The sequence below is a fragment of the Oreochromis niloticus genome, linkage group LG19 (genome assembly GCF_001858045.2).
Source record: "Oreochromis niloticus isolate F11D_XX linkage group LG19, O_niloticus_UMD_NMBU, whole genome shotgun sequence".
NCBI lineage: Eukaryota > Metazoa > Chordata > Actinopteri > Cichliformes > Cichlidae > Oreochromis > Oreochromis niloticus.
Window position 1 is genome coordinate 22,463,246 of NC_031983.2, and position 18,570 is coordinate 22,481,815.

The 18,570-nt window shown below is 41.4% G+C and overlaps 1 protein-coding gene across 2 annotated transcripts; it reads right to left on the reverse strand.

Moving 5' to 3' along the window:
- Positions 1-1,538: 1,538 nt before the first annotated feature.
- Positions 1,539-18,311, reverse strand: dcaf5 (ddb1 and cul4 associated factor 5). 2 transcript variants are annotated; one of them, XM_025901241.1, is made up of 10 exons: positions 18,040-18,311; positions 17,764-17,915; positions 16,580-16,723; positions 14,976-15,012; positions 14,708-14,847; positions 14,060-14,189; positions 10,708-10,921; positions 7,017-7,083; positions 6,136-6,263; positions 1,539-3,584 (listed from the first exon to the last, which is right to left on the reverse strand). In XM_025901241.1, the coding sequence occupies exons 2-10, from the start codon at positions 17,831-17,833 to the stop codon at positions 2,250-2,252; spliced, it is 2,265 nt and encodes a 754-aa protein (XP_025757026.1). In that variant the 5' UTR covers positions 17,834-17,915; positions 18,040-18,311; the 3' UTR covers positions 1,539-2,249. The 2 variants fall into 2 exon arrangements, with proteins under 2 accessions (XP_025757026.1, XP_003445462.1); XM_003445414.5 differs by having other exon boundaries at positions 17,764-18,311.
- Between the last annotated feature and the right edge of the window lie 259 nt (positions 18,312-18,570).

Sequence of the window (18,570 nt, forward strand, 5' to 3'; positions counted from 1 at the left end):
CTGTTTATACATAGCCAGATCCCTAAAAATCTGCATTTCTGTTGTTTTCTTAGGGGTGGGGATTATGCTCCAATGGAAGCTAATGATGTAAAACTTACCGTTTATGAAACACTACTGCCTTTACTGACTACTATTATTACTTTTCCCCAAACCTTTCTGTTATCACAGAGTTTTTCAAAATGTTGAACAGCTGGGAAAGCAACCTTTTAAATATACTCAAAGGTAGACATGGTCAAAGTAGAATAAATTGTCAAAGATCAGTCATACAATAAGGTGTAAAGGTAAGAAACAAACAAGCTATTCTGAAGCTTTTGATTGGTCAATGTGTTGTACGCCCTCTAATGTCGCTTATATTAAAATTGATAACATTTTTAAGTCAAGGTGGATGAAAAGCCATTAAAACATTCAGAATGCCAGAACGTATCCATGCGCCAAGTGAGTAACAGATCATGTGACCATAAGGATCTAAGAAACATGGAGCTTGTGGTGACTTTGTGTTGTTAGCTGTGTTAAATGCAGCCTTAATGCAGTAGTTTTAGGGGTGATTTTGGCTCAAGGGGTTTGTCCACTAATTGCAGTATTTGCGGTTTGAAGCACCAAGTTGACACAGACGCCAGGTGAAGATCTTAGATTGAAGTACAAGACGATCGGGCCACTGTGTGGGAGGGGTCATGACCCCCCGTGGAAGTCCTGGCTTTTTTTTTTTTTTATCCCTTCCAGAATTTAAGTCAGACTTGCTACAAATCTATTTTGAAGACAAATCAGAATTCTGAGAATAGTGTTCTGCGATAAAGTTAAACTTCTGTGGGAAAAAAAAAAAAAAAAGAGTAAATAAAGTCAGAATTCTAAGAAAAAAGTGAAGTCTATGAAACAGTCATATAATAAACTGTCTTCTGTGACTAAATTAGACTTCCACGGGAAAATATAAATATTTAGAATTTAGCTAATAAATTCAGACTTGTGTGGAAAAGAGTCAGACTTTCATGTGGGAAAAATTCTGGCTTTTTTTTGTAGTTCTGTGAATTAAGAAGGAACAAAAAAAAAAAAAAAAAAAAAAAAAAGACTTTCTTCCGGCGTTTTTCTCCAAATTCTGGAAATTCGTGGACTGAAAATATAGTTTTTTTTTATCCTTGATCCCAATCTAGTTCCCTAACAGTGAAACCCAAGACTGTGGTCCTGTCCTATTCCAGTGTTTTTCAGAAATTAATCACTTGTATTGACATGTAAATCTGCAGTACTAGCGTTTGTCAGCTTAGCAGACTGATCATAGTTGACTGAACTCCCTCTCCTGATGAAATGGAGCTTTTTGGTTAAGTCAATAAAAGATTCTACTCGGACTGACACGGTTCGCTCAGGGTCACGTTTCTTTCACGGGAGAGTTGAGGCTGAGTTGCCATGGCAACTCTGTAAGCTCACAGCAGTCGAGTAGCCCATATCTACAACAAAATGACTCGTTTTCCATTACCTCAGACAGACGTGTGTCAGAAAGAGTAAATGTTTCACCCATCGGCGAGTCAGCCTTAGGAAGACACTGTTGCTTTGTCACTAGAGAACAAATTATTCTTTAATTGCAAGAAAACAAAAGCGAGCTGGCTTGTAATGGTACCCAGGGGCTGGATAATGAGACCACGAACAGCTGGTTGAGACAATGAAAGCATCATTTCAATACACAGCTTATACAAACGGTGCTCCTCAGGATTTCTATGGAGGCAGTCAATTCTTCAGGCCCCCCTGAAGCAGTCTGAGCCGAGAATCACCTAAAAATGAGAATAAACCTAACCAGATTTACACTCAGTGTGAAATCATAGAAATTAAAATTCCGCCAAGCTTTTGTCCTACAAAAGACCGTTTTGTTGTTATGGTTGGAAGAGCTCCAAATCCAGGGTGGAGCTTTGTGCAACAACCAGAGCTTGAGAAAGAAACACTGATGATGCATGAAAATAAATGCGTCTCACTTAAACACGTCTCACTGTTATCAACAATATTACGCTTATGTTATACATCTCTTAATGTCATCTGTGGTTTGACCTGAAGAATGACGACAACGTCTGACTGATTTGTTCTCAAACAAAAAACGAATCAGTCGGTTTTTTTTAGCTTCCAAGCGCCTCCTGCTCGTAAGCAGTTAGTGTGTGTCACATGACAAGACAAAAAAAGAAAGGAGAAAAGCTGAGTTGTAAAAACGCATAGAAAACCCACTTCCTAAACGAAGTCTCTTAACAGTTTCTTTCCAGGGCGAGAAAGCATCACTATGTTTTTAGCTTCTTTTCTGAGGGCGAGGAGGCCGACTCTGCTTCGTCTGATCCCACGTGAGTCCGCTTTAGAGCACTCAGTGCGGGGACTTTTTCTCTCTGTGGCCGCTTGTCTTCAGGTGGAATGCCAGTCTCTTCCTCTGGATCTGAGGCAACATGTGGGCCCTCAGTTGTGTACTCTCCCGTTGGTGCCACAGTCCGGTGCTGCCCGTTCACTCCAAGGGTGCATCGGCTCTGGGAGGTGCTGTCAACAGCCGGTGAGCTGCCAAACGCTTCTCCGCTATCAGAGCTGTCTAAAACTGGCTCTGTAGCAGCCCTCCCTTCAGTCCTGCATCCATCCAGTGACTGAGGAGATGCAGCTGGATGTCTTTCCAGCTCAGTCCTGTCACTCCCTTCCTCATTCTCTTGGCTCTCCGGAGACATTACTGGGCTCAGACACACAAAGTCAGAAGGGCTCAGACATTTTTCCTCATCTGTGGCGCCGTCGGTTCGGGGCTTGATTTCGAGGGAGTTTTGTTCCTCGCCTGACGAGGAGGAAGACAGGTCATCGATGGAGATTGATGGGTAACTGCAAGAGTCGATGGCGGAAAAGAGAGCTTGTACGGACTCGGGACGATCCCCAGCTCTAGAGACAACATGCATGCGTCTGCGCCTCATGACGTTACGCCGCCTCACAGCGCTACGGCGCTCCTCGTCGTCGCTGCTGGAACTGGAAGTGGATGTGGAAGAGCTAGAGGCTCCAGCGGGAAGCGAGGGAGAGGAGGTGGGACTGGAAATCGTGGAGTTGTCCCTGGGGCTTGGGGATCGAGGACGAGGCATTGGGTCGAGCCAAAATTCGCTGGAATCTGAGTCCTCATTCACCAGGAAGCCAGATTGATGGCGCTGATGTCTGCTTCGTCTCCTGGGTCGCTCCTCCCCCTCATCTCCGGCTTGCTCTTCCGCTCCTGAAGCATCAGGTCCAGCCAGGGAGGAGGAGGAGGAGTTATCAGAGTCGCTGTGGTGACCCGCAGCAGAGGCAGCAGTAGGAGTGGTTGGTGTGGTTCGTGTGGAGCGGCGTCCCCTGGCGTGGAGCTGCATGATGGCCTCCTCACTTAGGTCAGTGTCAGAGTCTGAGCTCCAGCCCTCAATCTCCCGACGCACCAATGAGTCGAAGAAAGCCATCATGCGGGGATCCTCCTGGATAGACTGGCTGACATAATCGTGGGACAGACCGCTGCCGCTGTTGAGCACCAGGGTGATGTACTCCTCATGAGTGTAGAGGCTGCGGGATTTGTCCTCCACACGACCCTCCAGATCTCCCAGACTGTCAGGCTGCTGGTAGGGACTCCACACCTAAGATGGGCAGAAACATAAAAGGGTAAAGGTGGGTCAGTGGAGGGTGAAGTAGAAGGAAGTAAAAGGGAAAGATGCAGTTAAAAAAAAACCCCACACAAAAACATTTGAGATGACAGAGAGAAAGTGAGGAGTAGGAAGAGTGAGCCAGGATCAGGTTATTACACCTGTACCTGTATCGACTTCCACTCAGTGCAGTGACGTACAAGTTTGTGTAACCAAAATAACAAAAAAAGAGAAGCTGGATTTTGTCACCATCAATGACAGAATTTCTTAAACCGAAGAAGCCATTTTTAATTTTTGTAAATGTTAAAATGGTAAATGGCCTGTATTTGTATAGCGCTTTACTTAGTCCCTATGGACCCTAAAGCGCTTTACACTACATTCAGTCATCCACCCATTCACACACACATTCACACACTGGTGATGGTAAGCTACATTGTAGCCACAGCCGCCCTGGGGCGCACTGACAGAGGCGAGGCTGCCGGACACTGGCGCCACCGGGCCCTCTGACCACCACCAGTAGGCAACGGGTGAAGTGTCTTGCCCAAGGACACAACGACCGAGACTGTCGGAGCCGGGGCTCGAACCGGCAACCTTCCGATTACAAGACGAACTGCCAGCTGTTGAGCCACAATCGTTTATATATTTATATAATATACAAATATATAAACAAATACAAAAAGCTTAGAGTTCAGCTAGGCTATGTTGTATGCTAGCACTCTGCTTATTATCATGCACAGGTATAACTTCTAACATTAGTACAGTACTGTGCAAATGTCTTGAGCCACTCCTCATTTCTTTATATTTTGCTTCCAAGCAGCCAAACGTTCCTGAAACATTTAAAGTGGTTCTGAGCAACAGTTTTCCAGGATATCTGAAGGCCTTTCTAGGTTTTGCCTGCTTTTTCACTCCAGTTCCGACACCAAACTATTTTCAGAGGATTTTTGTTTGTTTGTTTGTTTGTTTTTGTCAAGCTACTTAACACTGACCTCTGAATCATTCATGCAGAAATATTGCACCTAGCTCAAGGGATGACTCAGCATTGGGTCTGCACATAACAGGCAACTTAGCGAGACGTCTGTTTTAAATTGAAATAATTGTATGTGCAATTGTATTGTTTGGGGTTACAGTGGTGTTGGGAGGTAGTGTCAAAAATAACGTAAAACATTTTACATTTAAAGAAGAGCGCTGAATGTCTTTCAAGAAGCCTGGAGAACTATTCCTGAAGATTCTTAAATTACAAGAAAGCTGCCAAAGAGAGTTCACGCTGTGCTGAAGAATAAAAGGTTGTCATACCAAATATTCACTGTTTCACTTTCTAATTTGCTTTATATGTTTTGTTTCTGTGGATGTTTGCGCATGTTTAAATAAGTTGCTGCAACCATTTTCAAAGCAAATTATAAAGAAATGAGGCGTAGCTCAAGATTATTGCAGAGTACTGCATGTTTACAACCCCATCTCCTCTCATTTTAGCATTTTTTGAGAAACACACATCCAAGGATGTGGACCACTTACAGACACAAACAGAGAGGATAAAACAACCGCTTCTATGGGGAGAGGCAAACTGATGATGCAAAGCTGTGTTATTAACTTTGAGACATGAAGCAAACTTCAAATACTGCTTGCCTGGTTTACTGAGAACATGAGCAGCATATTTTCTCATAAGATAATACAGAAACGCAGCTCTAATTCTAATATTATAAAATCATGCTGTGCCAAATGATTCACTATTTGCAGACAACCAGATTCGATGTGGTCCACAGAAGAAAACAAATGGCTTCAGCAGACTGAGAGAACTTAAGGAGAAGCCTCAGTTTTTTTAATTTTAACTGCAATATTTAACTAATACTGCAGCTTAATCGAGCTTGAGCTCAAGTGAAGGGTTTAGTAATAATAAGTGTTTATTTGAACGCTTACACAACCTTTAGCTGCCTTAAACTGCAAAGATTTTAGAAAGCCTTGTTGTATCTCATAATATAGCCTGGCTCTGGTTTCAGAAATACTGTATCTGTAGAACCTCTCACATCTTTCATGACCCACTTTTTGAACACTGCCCAACATCATCTGCTTCAGTCGACAATAGTGATCGGGGAAATCCATCCGTTTTCAATCCCCACTGCACAAGCGGGACGTTAGAGCTCAGTCAGTTACTCAGTGGTGTCATTGGAGATCAATGTCTCACTTAAGGGGACGTTTGCTGTCCAAACAACAGATGATGCTGAGACTCGGATGTTGGGACAGTCCACTAACAGGATCATTTCTCTAACGGCTCGTCACCCTGATGCAGCAGAAAGTGGAAAGAGACACATCTGTGTACCAACACGAAGCCCGAAAGAAGAGCTGACGCCAAAAACCGCAGTTCCTCAAATGACCATTTGAGGTGGACTCAAAGAGCGAGTCAATCCCAAGAGATTCCCTGTTAAACTGCCCGTTTTATTTTATATTTACAGCCTGGTCAGAATCTTTTAGTGTCTGCAGCAAACATTTCTTAAATGCAGTTAGTAAAGTCAGAAAACAAAAATCACAGTATAAAGGTTCCTTTACTTACCTTGATGACTTTCTCCACACCGGAGGAGCAGATCATGTATGTGTGAGGGTTGAAGCGGACCTGGTTGACTATGGAGCGGTGACCCTTCAGGACCATGAAAGCTCCGTTAACAACACGACCAGGGCCTCCTTAAAAGAAAAGCTTTGTTAACGTGTTACCGGCAGACAAAACACATCCGTTCAGAGCCACAGAAATGGAAGACTACAACAGGGACTCGTTAAAGAAGAAAAACATTCGGTTATACAGCAATTCAGCCTGATTCTTGATCTCCTGAGGCAGAAAATGCAGAGTGTGAAATATAGCAGTTCTAATCCTTATAATATACCATTAGCCTGACAAACAAAAAGGCTCTGTGTGCATATTTCGAGTGTGAGTAACTCCTTGAAAAGTGAAAGTCATAAATATGGCAGGTGGTGCTACAGAGCTACAAATACCACATTCTTGGATTGCTGCATTTCTGGGGATTTTCCTCCTGGAGTAATTATATCCGAGGCATTTTCACTGTAAGAATATATCGAGCAGTAATTTCTAAATTGTTTTTAGTTCGTGTGAGGAGGTGGAAACATTCAACGTTAATTTGACATTGCATTGAAGCTTCGCTACAGGTTTTTCTGTAGTTACTCGTGCCTGGAAAGTCTATTATAACCAAATGAGCTGAGGGGTTAACCACAGTCTGCCCTGATGATGTCTACAAATGCAAAAAGTTGTCAGGCTTAATGTGCAGACTAGACAGAAGACAATCTCACACTGGGATATAGATTATCAAATCATTTCACTTCTTTTGTTGCACCGAAATGTCAAAAATGAAATAAATCTTGCTCAACATATCAGCGCAAAGCCACATAAATATGCCATCGGTGCAGTTAGATCCAATAACTCACCTGCTTCTGGATCCTTTGGGATTTTCCACATGTAGAGGTTGAAGTCGTCTGACCCAGACAAGATGTACTGAAGGAAAAAGGGGAAAACAAAAGGATGTTTAGATTGTAATCTGCTCCATTTTGTATGACTTAAACTTTCCATTTACCTAAAAAGAGGAAATTGCTCACATGCGTATGTATGCTGGGAGAAATGAACCATGGGGAATTTGGGTGGTTGGGCAATATGTAACACAAAAACAACCGATCTTATCGCGACACCGTGTCTCATAATGTGCGATCAAACGCCGCCTTCACACGACACGACAGTCTGACCCCAACAGAGCTCCTGCTGCCCGTCTTGACTGTTGTTGGATTTTGGGAACAGATGGTTCCACTTGAACTTGTCGCTTAAGGTAGGCTTTGAAAGAGTCGGGGTGGGGGTGCTCTGTTCTTATACGTATGGTTTAAAACAGCATGAAGAAGGAAAGACTAGAAAGAAGAATTACTTTATGGTTAAAACCCGTTTACAGCTAGCATATCCACTGCATTATATGTCCTGGTGATATTAACTAGACTTTAGAGTTGTAACAAAAAACTCTAAAGTCTAGTTCCTCTAGGAATGGCCGTGATCCACAACAATACTCAGGTAGGATGTGGCATTTAATCATCCTCACAACCAGCCTAAACCGATGATTCAAGGCAGGAAGGAAAGATGTTTTCATGTTGTTTATGCCAAATTCTGACCCTAACCTCTGAACGACGCAGCAGAAATTGAGCCTCAGACCTGGCAACATTGCTCCAATCTTCTCTTGTCCAATTGTGTTGAGTCAGTATGAATTAAATCCTCAGTTTCCTGTGCTGAGCTGAGAGGAGTGAAACCCGGTGTGGTCTTCTGCTGATGTAAGCCGTCTGTTTCAAGGTTTTATGGGATGTTGATTCAGAGATGCTCTTCTGCAGATGTTGGTTGTAATGACTGGTTATTTGAGTTACTGTTGCCTTTAGCAATTTGGACATTCTCCTCTGACCTATGGCATCAACAATGCACTTTCATCCAGAGAACAGATGCTCGCTGGATATTTCCTCATTTTCAGACCGTTCTCTATAAATCCTGAAGATGGGTGTGTGGGAAAATCCCAGTACATCAGCAGTTTCTGAAGTATTCACACCAGTCTGGCACCAACAACAGCACCAAGTTCAGAGTTACTTAAATCACCTTTCTTCCCCATTTTGATGCTCAGTTTAAACTTCAGCAGGTCATCTTGACCATGGTTACAAGCCTAAATGCATTAACTTGCAGACAGTAGATTTGGCTGATTTTTGCATGAACAAACAGCTTATAAAGCAGCCAGTGAATGCATATTTTGCAGATGCAGATGTTACCCTATTTATGTAACCAGCAGCAGTGTTCAAAGAATCAAAAAAACCAAAATCTACATCTTTGTATTTCTTTTAGCAGATTTTTATTTAATGGGAATGTCTTTCAAGCCCCATTTTACAAGTGGAGGCAAATTCTTCTCTGATAAAATAATTCACATTCGCTTTAAGGGATCGTCATCTGCTCCTTACAGTCTGTCAAACTGTGGAATATTTTTGTGGTGTTTCATCAGCAAATGACTTTAAATGAATGTCTTCAATTTCCTTCTGTAAACATTCTGCTGGTCTGCGCCGGTGCATTTTTCTTCACAGGGTTTTACTGCACACTGTTTTTACACAGTTCTTTTCCAACATTATATGCATGCTTTTAGAAAACCCATGTCCAGTGTCTTCATCTAAGAGAAATCCTACATGAAATGATCAACAGGGATGAAAAGTAATTATGCCTGAGGCTGAGACTGTGAGATTAGTTTAGCTGCTGGTCATGGACACATTTTTAGCTCAGCACCTGTGTGCTTTGCCTCTCATTCCCAGAGGACACATCAGGAAAGGAATGTTGTGCCCAAAACTAACTCCCCTCTTTCCCTTCTATCAGCTTCATGCAGCAAGTCACCACTCAGCTCTTCTGCTCTCACACTATTCTGAGAAAATCCTCTATTACATGCAGAGCCTGCGTGAAAAAAGAGCTACTTGGTTACAGCTGCTACATTTAGTCAAACCTCCATCACATCCAGTCAGTTGCTTGGTTTCTTATACCACTTCTTCTCATTTTCCTCCAACATCCATAATGTAATTAGTACACCTAGTACAAGAAGCCCTGAGTATACTACTTGGCTTAGGAAATTCTCAAACTGCACTCACACAGCATCTCAAAATACTCAGCGGCTCAGTAAACTCAGTTTTAAAATATCAATGTAATTATGATCCAGTGCTTTTCCTGGAAAAAAAAAAAAAAAGAAAAGATAAACTGATTACGGCAAAAAATAGCTACACAGATGGCTCGCTGTGTATATAATAACCCTTTGCAAGATGCCTTCTGCTTTGTTTATGTCAAACAAGTCCGCAAGTAAGTTTTCATGAAAACCTGCTAAACATTAAACACAGGGAAATGATTTGTGATTAAACAGGCCCAGAACAGCTGCTGTACAAACAGGTTAGTACAGCTCAGGTCATGATTATGTGAATGTACACCTGACAATTTGAAAGTCGTTACATCCCTGATTACAAACTAAACATATTTGAAACCTGCAAAATGCTACAAACTGACGAGCAGGTCATTTAATACATGTTATTACTGCACATGTTATGGTTTTCCAATAAAGTGAAAGGTCGATTTTATCAGTAAATTTTGAGAATAGTTCAATTAAAATGAATCATCTTAAAATATTATCTGGAACTCTGCAAATTCTAGATTAATGAGTCCACTAATGAACTCTGGAAGATATCAGAAAGAGGCAGGAAGACTGTCCAAAGTCTTTTTTTTCTTCTTGCATTTTGACACAGAGCAGGAAACAGTTCCTGTCAGATGCATTCTCGCTGGTCAAAAATCAAACAATTTAGGCAACAGTGTTGTCTGAGTGGAGGGGGTTGAAGCAGGACACAAGAAATACACTTACAAGCTGTGATTTCATTGGACAACTAACTGCACTGATCTCACATCTGTGCAAATCAGAATTCAGTCTTTGTATTAAGGAGCTAGCAGGTCAAAGACTGTTAGATATCAGACTTGACTGGGTTGGAAATTTGCCTCCTCACATGTGCCTTCATCAATTAATGTCTAGAAAAGTTCACGACTGCTGTGTAGGTGTTAAAGAAATTCCATTCCATCAGCAGCTGAGCAAATTCAAACCTTACTGTGCTGTCCTGACCCGATTCTGCACTCTTTGAACTACCTTCAGATCTTTTTTAAGCCTTTCTGAGCCTAACTGACACCAAAGGCAAATGTTAACGTAATAAACATGACTAGAGGCTGATGTCATGTCTGAAGAGGACCAACAGGAGGATCAGTGACTGAGGCCAGAGGCTTCTGGTGCTCCTCCAGCACTCAAAGGTCCCAGTTTCACAGAAGGAACTAATATATTCTTCTATTTTTATTGTGTCTAATAAGCCCACACTCTCCAAATACTCTCCTTAAATTTCATTTGAGGTATCCACAAAGTCAGTTAAAACAATCACTGTTCTATGTTTCGTACGTGCTTGTTGTTTTAGGAGCTAAATTCCACTCTTGAGGTTTTTTGTTTTAACACTGCTGCACATGTACATTTAAATGAAGAACATCAGCTGTCCTGTGTATCATTTAAAACACGGGTCGGTAAACACATACGATCTGTTTACTGACCTGATCCTTGTCCCCGGCGAAGCAGCAGCTCTTCATGGTGCAGGAGTTGAAGTAGCCCTGGTTATCGAACTGGAAGCTGGGAAGCCGGGAGTGCAGCTCGTAGAGGACCGGCGGCAGGCGGCGCCGCAGAGCCAGCAGCTGGGTGCCGGTGCTGTTGAAGCGAACACTCATGGCGCTCTGCAGGGACATACTGCCTCCATAACGGAGCAGCGAGCTGAGAGGGCGAGAGGAGAGAAATGATAATACCTGTCTCATTGTTCACAGTACTACAAAGAAGACAGCAAGAATATTTAGGTAACCACTTTTTTAAACAGCCAGATGAGGATAAAACAAGGTGATTTTCACTACATAAGTAAACCCAAAATAAATATCCTGTAGTTCCAATAATGAGAGCCAAACTATTTAAGTATTTATTTAAGAGAAACAACAGTGCTGATGAGTCATTATTCAGACAGATGAATAGCATGCCTTTTTCTTGTGGTTTAACTTTAACATGTTGTGAAAGTTTACTAAAAACAGCATTACACAATTTCTAAGTACTGATCTTCATACTTTTCCACATACTTTGGCACCTTTGAAAGAACTCCCCAGGAGAAAACAGCGAGAGAAAGATACAGTTCTGTGCAAGACTTGAGTAAATTCTTTATACTTTGCTAAGAAAATGGGAAACGGGTGCAGTGACTTAGTCAAACATTTGCAAATATACATGAAAATACAGTATATAAGTCAAAAACTGCATTTGTACAATTCTAATAAGCTTGAAAGTCTATATTTGGGATAAAAACCTTTATTCAACACAGCCTGAACTCTCATAGTCAAGCTTTCTTGTAATTCTTTATAGCCTTCAGGAAGAGCTCTCAAAGCTCTTCTGTGGATGTTTGGATGCCTTTAGATGATCCAAAACTTCAATAATGTTGAGGTTCAGTCTCTGGAGAGGCCACTGACTGATAATGCTCCACTGTGTGTTTTTGTATAAAAGAAAACGTTAAACTTGGATCCATCACTCCATAAGAACTGTTGCCACTGATTTTCAATCCAGTTCTTCTGTAATTTAGCAGATCTCAGCCTTTTGTCCTCATTTCCCTTCATTAAGAACGGCTTCTTGCCATCCATCCTTTCACTCACTCCATGTCTACTGGGGCTTTAAGCAAAAAGATCAATCAACTGAAGGGTCAGATACATGTCTCAGGCCTGGAGTCTTTACTGAAAAGTTTCCTTTTTGTTAAGGACATGACTTCACATGTTATTCATCTGCTGTGTGTGGTTTTTTTCCCTAAGGGCTGCCACTTCTTTTGTCCTCCAACTGTCTAATGCTGTTATTTTTTAAGGACATACTGGACACAATGAAGACATATGGAAAGTTTTCAGCTAGTAGCTCTTTGGAAATCACCTAGTTGGTGCAAAAATACTATTTTATGTCTCTCAAACTTTGTTATCTTTGGCAAATGGGAGCAACTGCTGTGTTTTTATGACAGGCTGCTAGTTAAAGATACAATTTAAAATTGGCACATTGCTAAGTTGTCTGTGTACACAAAAACGATTCATCCCTCGAGTTAGATGCATTTTTAGATGGGTGAAAACATTATTCTGAAAATGGTCACATACAATGACTAGACTGAAAATGAGTGAAAAAGCAGCCAAAAAGAAAAACTTTGAAAAACTTGAGAAAGTTTGGAGATCTACAGCTAAAAACCACTTTAGAAATTATAAGAAAGTCTGTCTCCTTGGAAGCAAAATATAAAGAATGAGGGTGGCTCAGGACTTTTGCACATTACTGTACATCATGATCTCGATGAAAATGACATCATTAGGAAGCAAGTCCGCCCTTTAGCCAAGGGGAGACTGTTAAATTACTCTGGCTAAGTAAATTAAATATTTCATGAAATACCTTTCAGCTGGAAGCTATTTTTAAACTTGATAGTGAACTGAGGACATTTCTAAGGAGCGTCTCTAAACATCCCCCTCACTGCAGAGAAGCAGAGCCAACACCGGTGGGGGAGAAATGACTCAGTGTTTACTTTTACTGGCCATCATTTCTGCGCTAAAATCCCAAGTATGTCTAAACTCGCACTCAGCACCATTCAGTTCAGTGTTTTCACAGACACATTTTTATTGGTGCAAACATTTGTTTTTGTTTTTCCTGCAGTGGGAGGAGAGTCCTACGGTGGCCCTGAGAGGCCAAACGAACTGCAACTAGAAAACAAACAAACAAAAAAAACACCAGCAAATAGAAAAACGCTGTAAAAGCACAATTTTATGGATAATTACTGCCATAAACAGGAGGTGCTGAAAAAATGTAGACAGGTTGTGAATGCTAGCATTACTCGCTATATAAAATTCCTGTTCCATTCAAATCTTTGTTATCCTCAGAGTGATTATTTTCTGACCCGTTTAAATATCTGGTGTCTGGTGAGCAATGAGCCCTGGGCTGTAACAACATCCTAAGGTTTTAAAAACTGAGCTTTAAAACGTGCTGCAGATGAACAGCGGTAATAAAAACCCAGTGAGGCCGACAGTGATCACTGACTACTTTTAGGTGCTTGTTCATATTAAACAGAACAAGATACAAAGCATTAAAACAAGTTAAAACAACAACATCCTTAATGAACACAGTGTAGTTTGGACCCATACCTAAAAATAAATGTCGCTATTTTTTTTCTTCAGTTATATGAAACTTGGTGTATTTTGGATTAATAGTATAGCTGTTTGTTGCATGTTATTGCTGTAGATCTTAATATGCTTTATATATTTTGAGGTAAGTTTATCTATAGTGTTACACCATATATTGTAAGGATGTTATGTGTTTGTATCAACTGCCTTCTAAGCCCCATTTAGCAAAAATTAGCTTCTTTGAGCCTCTGATATCCATTCTATATGAATTAAGACACTTATGTTTACTGGTAGCTTGTCACTTGGTTTTTATTTTTGCAGCGTTTTTTTATTTGCTGGTGTTTTCTTAAGTTTGAGTCAGTTTGGCCTCTCAGGGCCACCATACAGTCGTGCTATTGGAAGAGGAAAAGCAGGTGTTAGTTTAATGGTGATGTTACAGCGCCATCTGGTGGAGATTGTCAGGTAAACCTGTTACCTAATAATTTTCTGGTTTAGACTGCTTTATGTGAAACCACAAAGATTTTTTTTTTTTTTTAATAAATCTAGTTTCAGGTTTTTTCCATTTCAGGAAAAAAGTTTTACTGCATGAAATGTTCTCCTTACTACAACGGATAAAATACAAGCAGACGCCATCTTATTTTTATGCTTCAACATCATAATAATTTCCACTGCTGAGTCAATTTATTCTTCAAGAAGAACAAAAGTTAATCATCTCTTAAAGAAAAAGAGAAACATGTCTGACCTGCGCGGCTTGCGGATGTCCCACAATCCAACACCCTCCTTGGAATTGGCCGTGGCGAGCAATCTGGGCTCCACGGGGTTAAACATTACACTGTGGAAGGCTGAGGGGTAGCTGGCCAAGCAGAAGGGCTCTACAGGGAGAGAAGATTTTCATATTCACAGCAGTTTTTAATAAAGGAATGTTACATTTCAAACAATCACACTCAATCACTCAAATAGCAGCACAGGGCTTCCCGCATACAGTGGAAATTATGATCGGCTCCATCATGAGAGGAACGCAAAAACATTTATTTGGACTACAGCAGGCGACAAAAAAAAGCCTGCAGGCAGAAAAAGGAAGCCCAATGTTGCTAAATGTATTATCAGGCCAACTTGGTCACAAGGAAGGCTTCTAAAATAGCAGGATGGAGACGTCATGCAAGATGATCCACTGCATTTGTAAAAATATCAACAAGTCTCACCAAGACCCATCACACACACACACACACACTTAAAATACACCGTGTGACTGGATATTAGCAGCTTTATCAATTACAACCATGACAGCAAACATAAGAGATCGGTGTCTGAAACCTCCAATGTGCGAAATGCATGAGGATTCAAACTGATCTATACAAACTTATTCATCATCTAATTCGACTCCTCTTACCTCCATGAGGCGGTTCGCGAGTGTCCCAAATAAGCACCCGTCCGTCATCGGATGAGCTGGCAAACACATTGTCATTGACCGGGCTGACGGACAAGCTGTACACAGCATCGATATGCAGGAACACGTTCAGAGTTTCCCTCCTGCAGGAGCAGCAATCAGTCAAGCGTTAATCATTCTGTTAGCGCGGTTAAATCGCTGACCTTTTCATGATGGCTACGAGCTCATCAAAACATTTTGATACTACAGTAACAAGGGTCATTTTACACACCTCTCCACATCGTGAAGAATCACCTGTTCATCATTTCCTGTTCAACAACAAACACATAAAGCAGGTTACAAGGTGAAGGAAAAGGACACATTTTAAACTTCAAGCTACAGTTATGGACAGAAGTTAACAAACATGTCACATGTATGAATGTCGTGGTAATTTTGAGCTTTAAGTCGTTTCTTTGAGCTGTTCCTTTTTCAGGGTGGAATGATTGTACAGCATACATACATACAGCAAGAAATGGATGCACAAATTTGAAACATTTAAATTTTCTCCAGTCCACACAGGGTCAGTATACATACAGACTCAATTATGTACAAACACTGCTAAAAATATTTGTTAAATGTGCGAGTTGCACCTCAACCACATGCTTTCTGAAGCCATGAAAAAGCTTTTGGTATAATTCTGGCTGGATATTTAACCACTCTCCTTGGTAGAATTGGTAAGGTTCATTTTAACTGGTTGGATTCCTGGCACAGACACCTTGGAATGGTTATTCCAGAAGTTTAATGTTAGCATGTTTAATTTACTCCATAACTAGTTCCGATGTATGTTTAGGGATCATTATCCTGTAGGAACAACCAATTGTGCCCAGATTTCAACCAACTAGCTGTTAATTTGAAGTGAAGTTGAAGAATTCCCTTTGTGCAATCTACTACCAGTAGGAGCAAAACAGCCTCAGAGAATAATGCTACCACCATCGTGCTTTAGAGCTGGTGTACTTTACACAGGTTTCAAAGCCTCACTTTTAATTGTCCAAATATACCGTGCTTTTATTCTGTAGAAGGCATTTGGCTTTGTCCATGTGGGCAGCTGCTAATTTCACTCAAGCCTGAAGAAGTCCATTTTGGATGGAGGCGATGTAAAGCTCAGTTTTTGAACTGACGATTGTTTAGAAATCTGCAGTTCTCCTTCTTAGATCATCACAGAGTTCCTTGGACTTTAACATTGTTCTGAGTATTGGTCAGTCCAGTGAGTGCTCTGAAATAAATCCTTTTTCATGCTGCAAAGACAAACGACTAGTTGTAGTCAGTCGTGATCAGTGATTGTAGAACCTTCAGCACCACTTATTAAAAGATTTCAGTAAGTGTAAGATGTATGCTGTACAATCATTTCACTGAGGTAAAGAACAGTTCAAAGAAACCATTAAAAGCTCAAAATTACCATGAAGTTCATGCTCATAATGAGTGGATGTAAACTTCTGACCACACTTGTAGCTTTCTTTTCAAGGGTGTGTTAGATACTACTGTTAGTTTATTCTCAAATAATAGCTCAGTAAAGCTTGACAGCCCTTTAGAGTCTCTGGACTCTTTTGAATAGCAGCCAGACTGTAGACAGCAAGCAGTACCCAAAACATTGTAACTCAGCAACTCCTGCAGCTAATTTTTTTCCCCATCTATTATTTATACTCAACATCGTTCATGTGCAATGAATCAACCTCAGCTTTTCCACAGCGCACATCAAAGTCCCTATTAAACATTTTATCTGTCTGAATACTTTTTAAATTCTGTTTGCTGTACATGTCCCACAAACACTTCCAGCTCAAAGGTTAAAAAGAGTAGTTACGTCCAGCAGGGATCAGATAGTATTTGTCTTTTTCTTACCACCAGAGAAGACTTTTTTGTTGGTGCTGTCAAAGGCCAGACAGAAGATGTTAGAGAGGTGCTCCCCCTTCAGCTTCACAGGCTTGGAGCGGCCGTGGATGGCTTTCTCCATGTGCCACAGAAGCACCCGACGGTCATCTCCACCTGCAAGTAAAGATGGAGCATTATGACCAAACTTTAAAAACAACGCTTTCTCACGGGTTGCAGATAAATCAGCTTTCGGGAAAGAAACTCTTTGTGAATTCAGTGCAACAAGTAACAGAATAGTGACAGAAATTTGAGCAAAAATACTGGATAAAATAAAAATATTTTATATATGGTGTTTAGCAAACCAAACAAAATGCTTAGACATACATGGCAGTGTTGTATCAGTGTGTGTGTGACAGATGTGTGTGTGAATGAGACTTGCAACAGAAAGTGTTTGGGGTGCTCAACTAAGTAGACAGGAACTACATATTTACGTTTAACTTAACACTCATCACATTTTGCCAGAGAAAACCTGAATATGACGTTAACAACATGACTGGACCTTGCTTGTCCTGGAACCAGTGTTTCCCAGTTACAATATTTTCCTTATCCCTATTCACAGGATTGCAATGAGATACATTTGTCTCCCAACTCCCTTCAAGTCTCTATATCACCGCCTGCATACCAGAAAGACTAAAACACCAGTGATTTGCATTTCATGCAAGAACCTTACATGCTAATTAACTCTAGCCAAGTTTGTATTGCATGCATCTTTTACTTTTTATTGTGGCAGATAAACAGATGCGTGTCATAAGGCGGACTCATGCTAACATGTTGGAATCGCACGGTGCAATGTAAACTGTAGACTCAAAATGGCAAGCCACAGGCTGTCACGCTAGGCCAGATGATTGTTTTTAATCCTCTCAGGACACTAACAGCTTCCATGAGGTCGCCATGATTAGACTCATGAGAGGGAAAAATGTCCACTTCAGAGGCCACATGGGTCATCTTCTGCACTGACAGAAGATGGGACCGGTCCGAGGCAGCTGCTGCTGCTGCCCCCTCTGACTGTTTGACTCCCACTAGCCAGCAAGAAAAGCTAGGCTAACTTAGCATCGGCTACGGTTACAGCTGACTGCCTGGCTAGCTAGCGTTAGCATGCTAACAAATTAAAACAGTGCAAGCTAGAGGAAGAAGAGGGGGGTTTGACAACTTACCAGACACCAGCCATTCCCCGCCGTTGTTGGAGAACTCAATGGCGTTGACACAGCCGAAATGTCCGAGCATATCCTTCTTGTAGAGGCTGGTGCAGCCTGCCAGCCTGCGTCTCTGGAATTCCTCCTTCAGGAGCGGCTGCCCAGTCAGCTCTCTGCGGGACAGAAAGCCCAGTGAGGAGCGCATACCGCAGCCCTTCAGCTCCTTCATTTTCACCGTGCACGAATACGGCCCGCTCTGCTTTTGTTTTCACTACTGCACCCGGGACATCTGCTCACACTGTGGGGAAGATGTGGCGCACTGTTGGGTCTACATTATGGTGGATACCCCGCTGCCTGCTGATGTCGACGTTATTTCGCACCTCCTCTGTCTTCTCGCCAGTCCCAGCAGCAGCTTCCTGCTCCGGTGGAGAAGGACCTCTCTCTCCCCCTGGCTGTCACTCGGCACCACCAGCCAGCACTCCAGTCCCTTTAATTCACACCATTCAGCTCACATTTTACCATTAACTCACCCTCTTTCAAGTTGTACCATTTTAATCTTGTAGTTTGCAATCCACGTGACGCACAAATGACGCTAATTATTATTATTTTTCTTATTACAGGTTAATAATTCATGCTAATGTTACACTCCAAACAAAGCATGTAATTCCAAAAGAGGTCTACTATAAAATTAATTCATTAGGATCTTTATATTTACTTTTTAGTGCTTCTTATACTGGTACTTAAACTATGATGGTTTATCTATCTGTGTGGTATAAAGTATAGATAGGTATAAAGTATATTACTTTCTGCTTATTGCCAAATTGATCA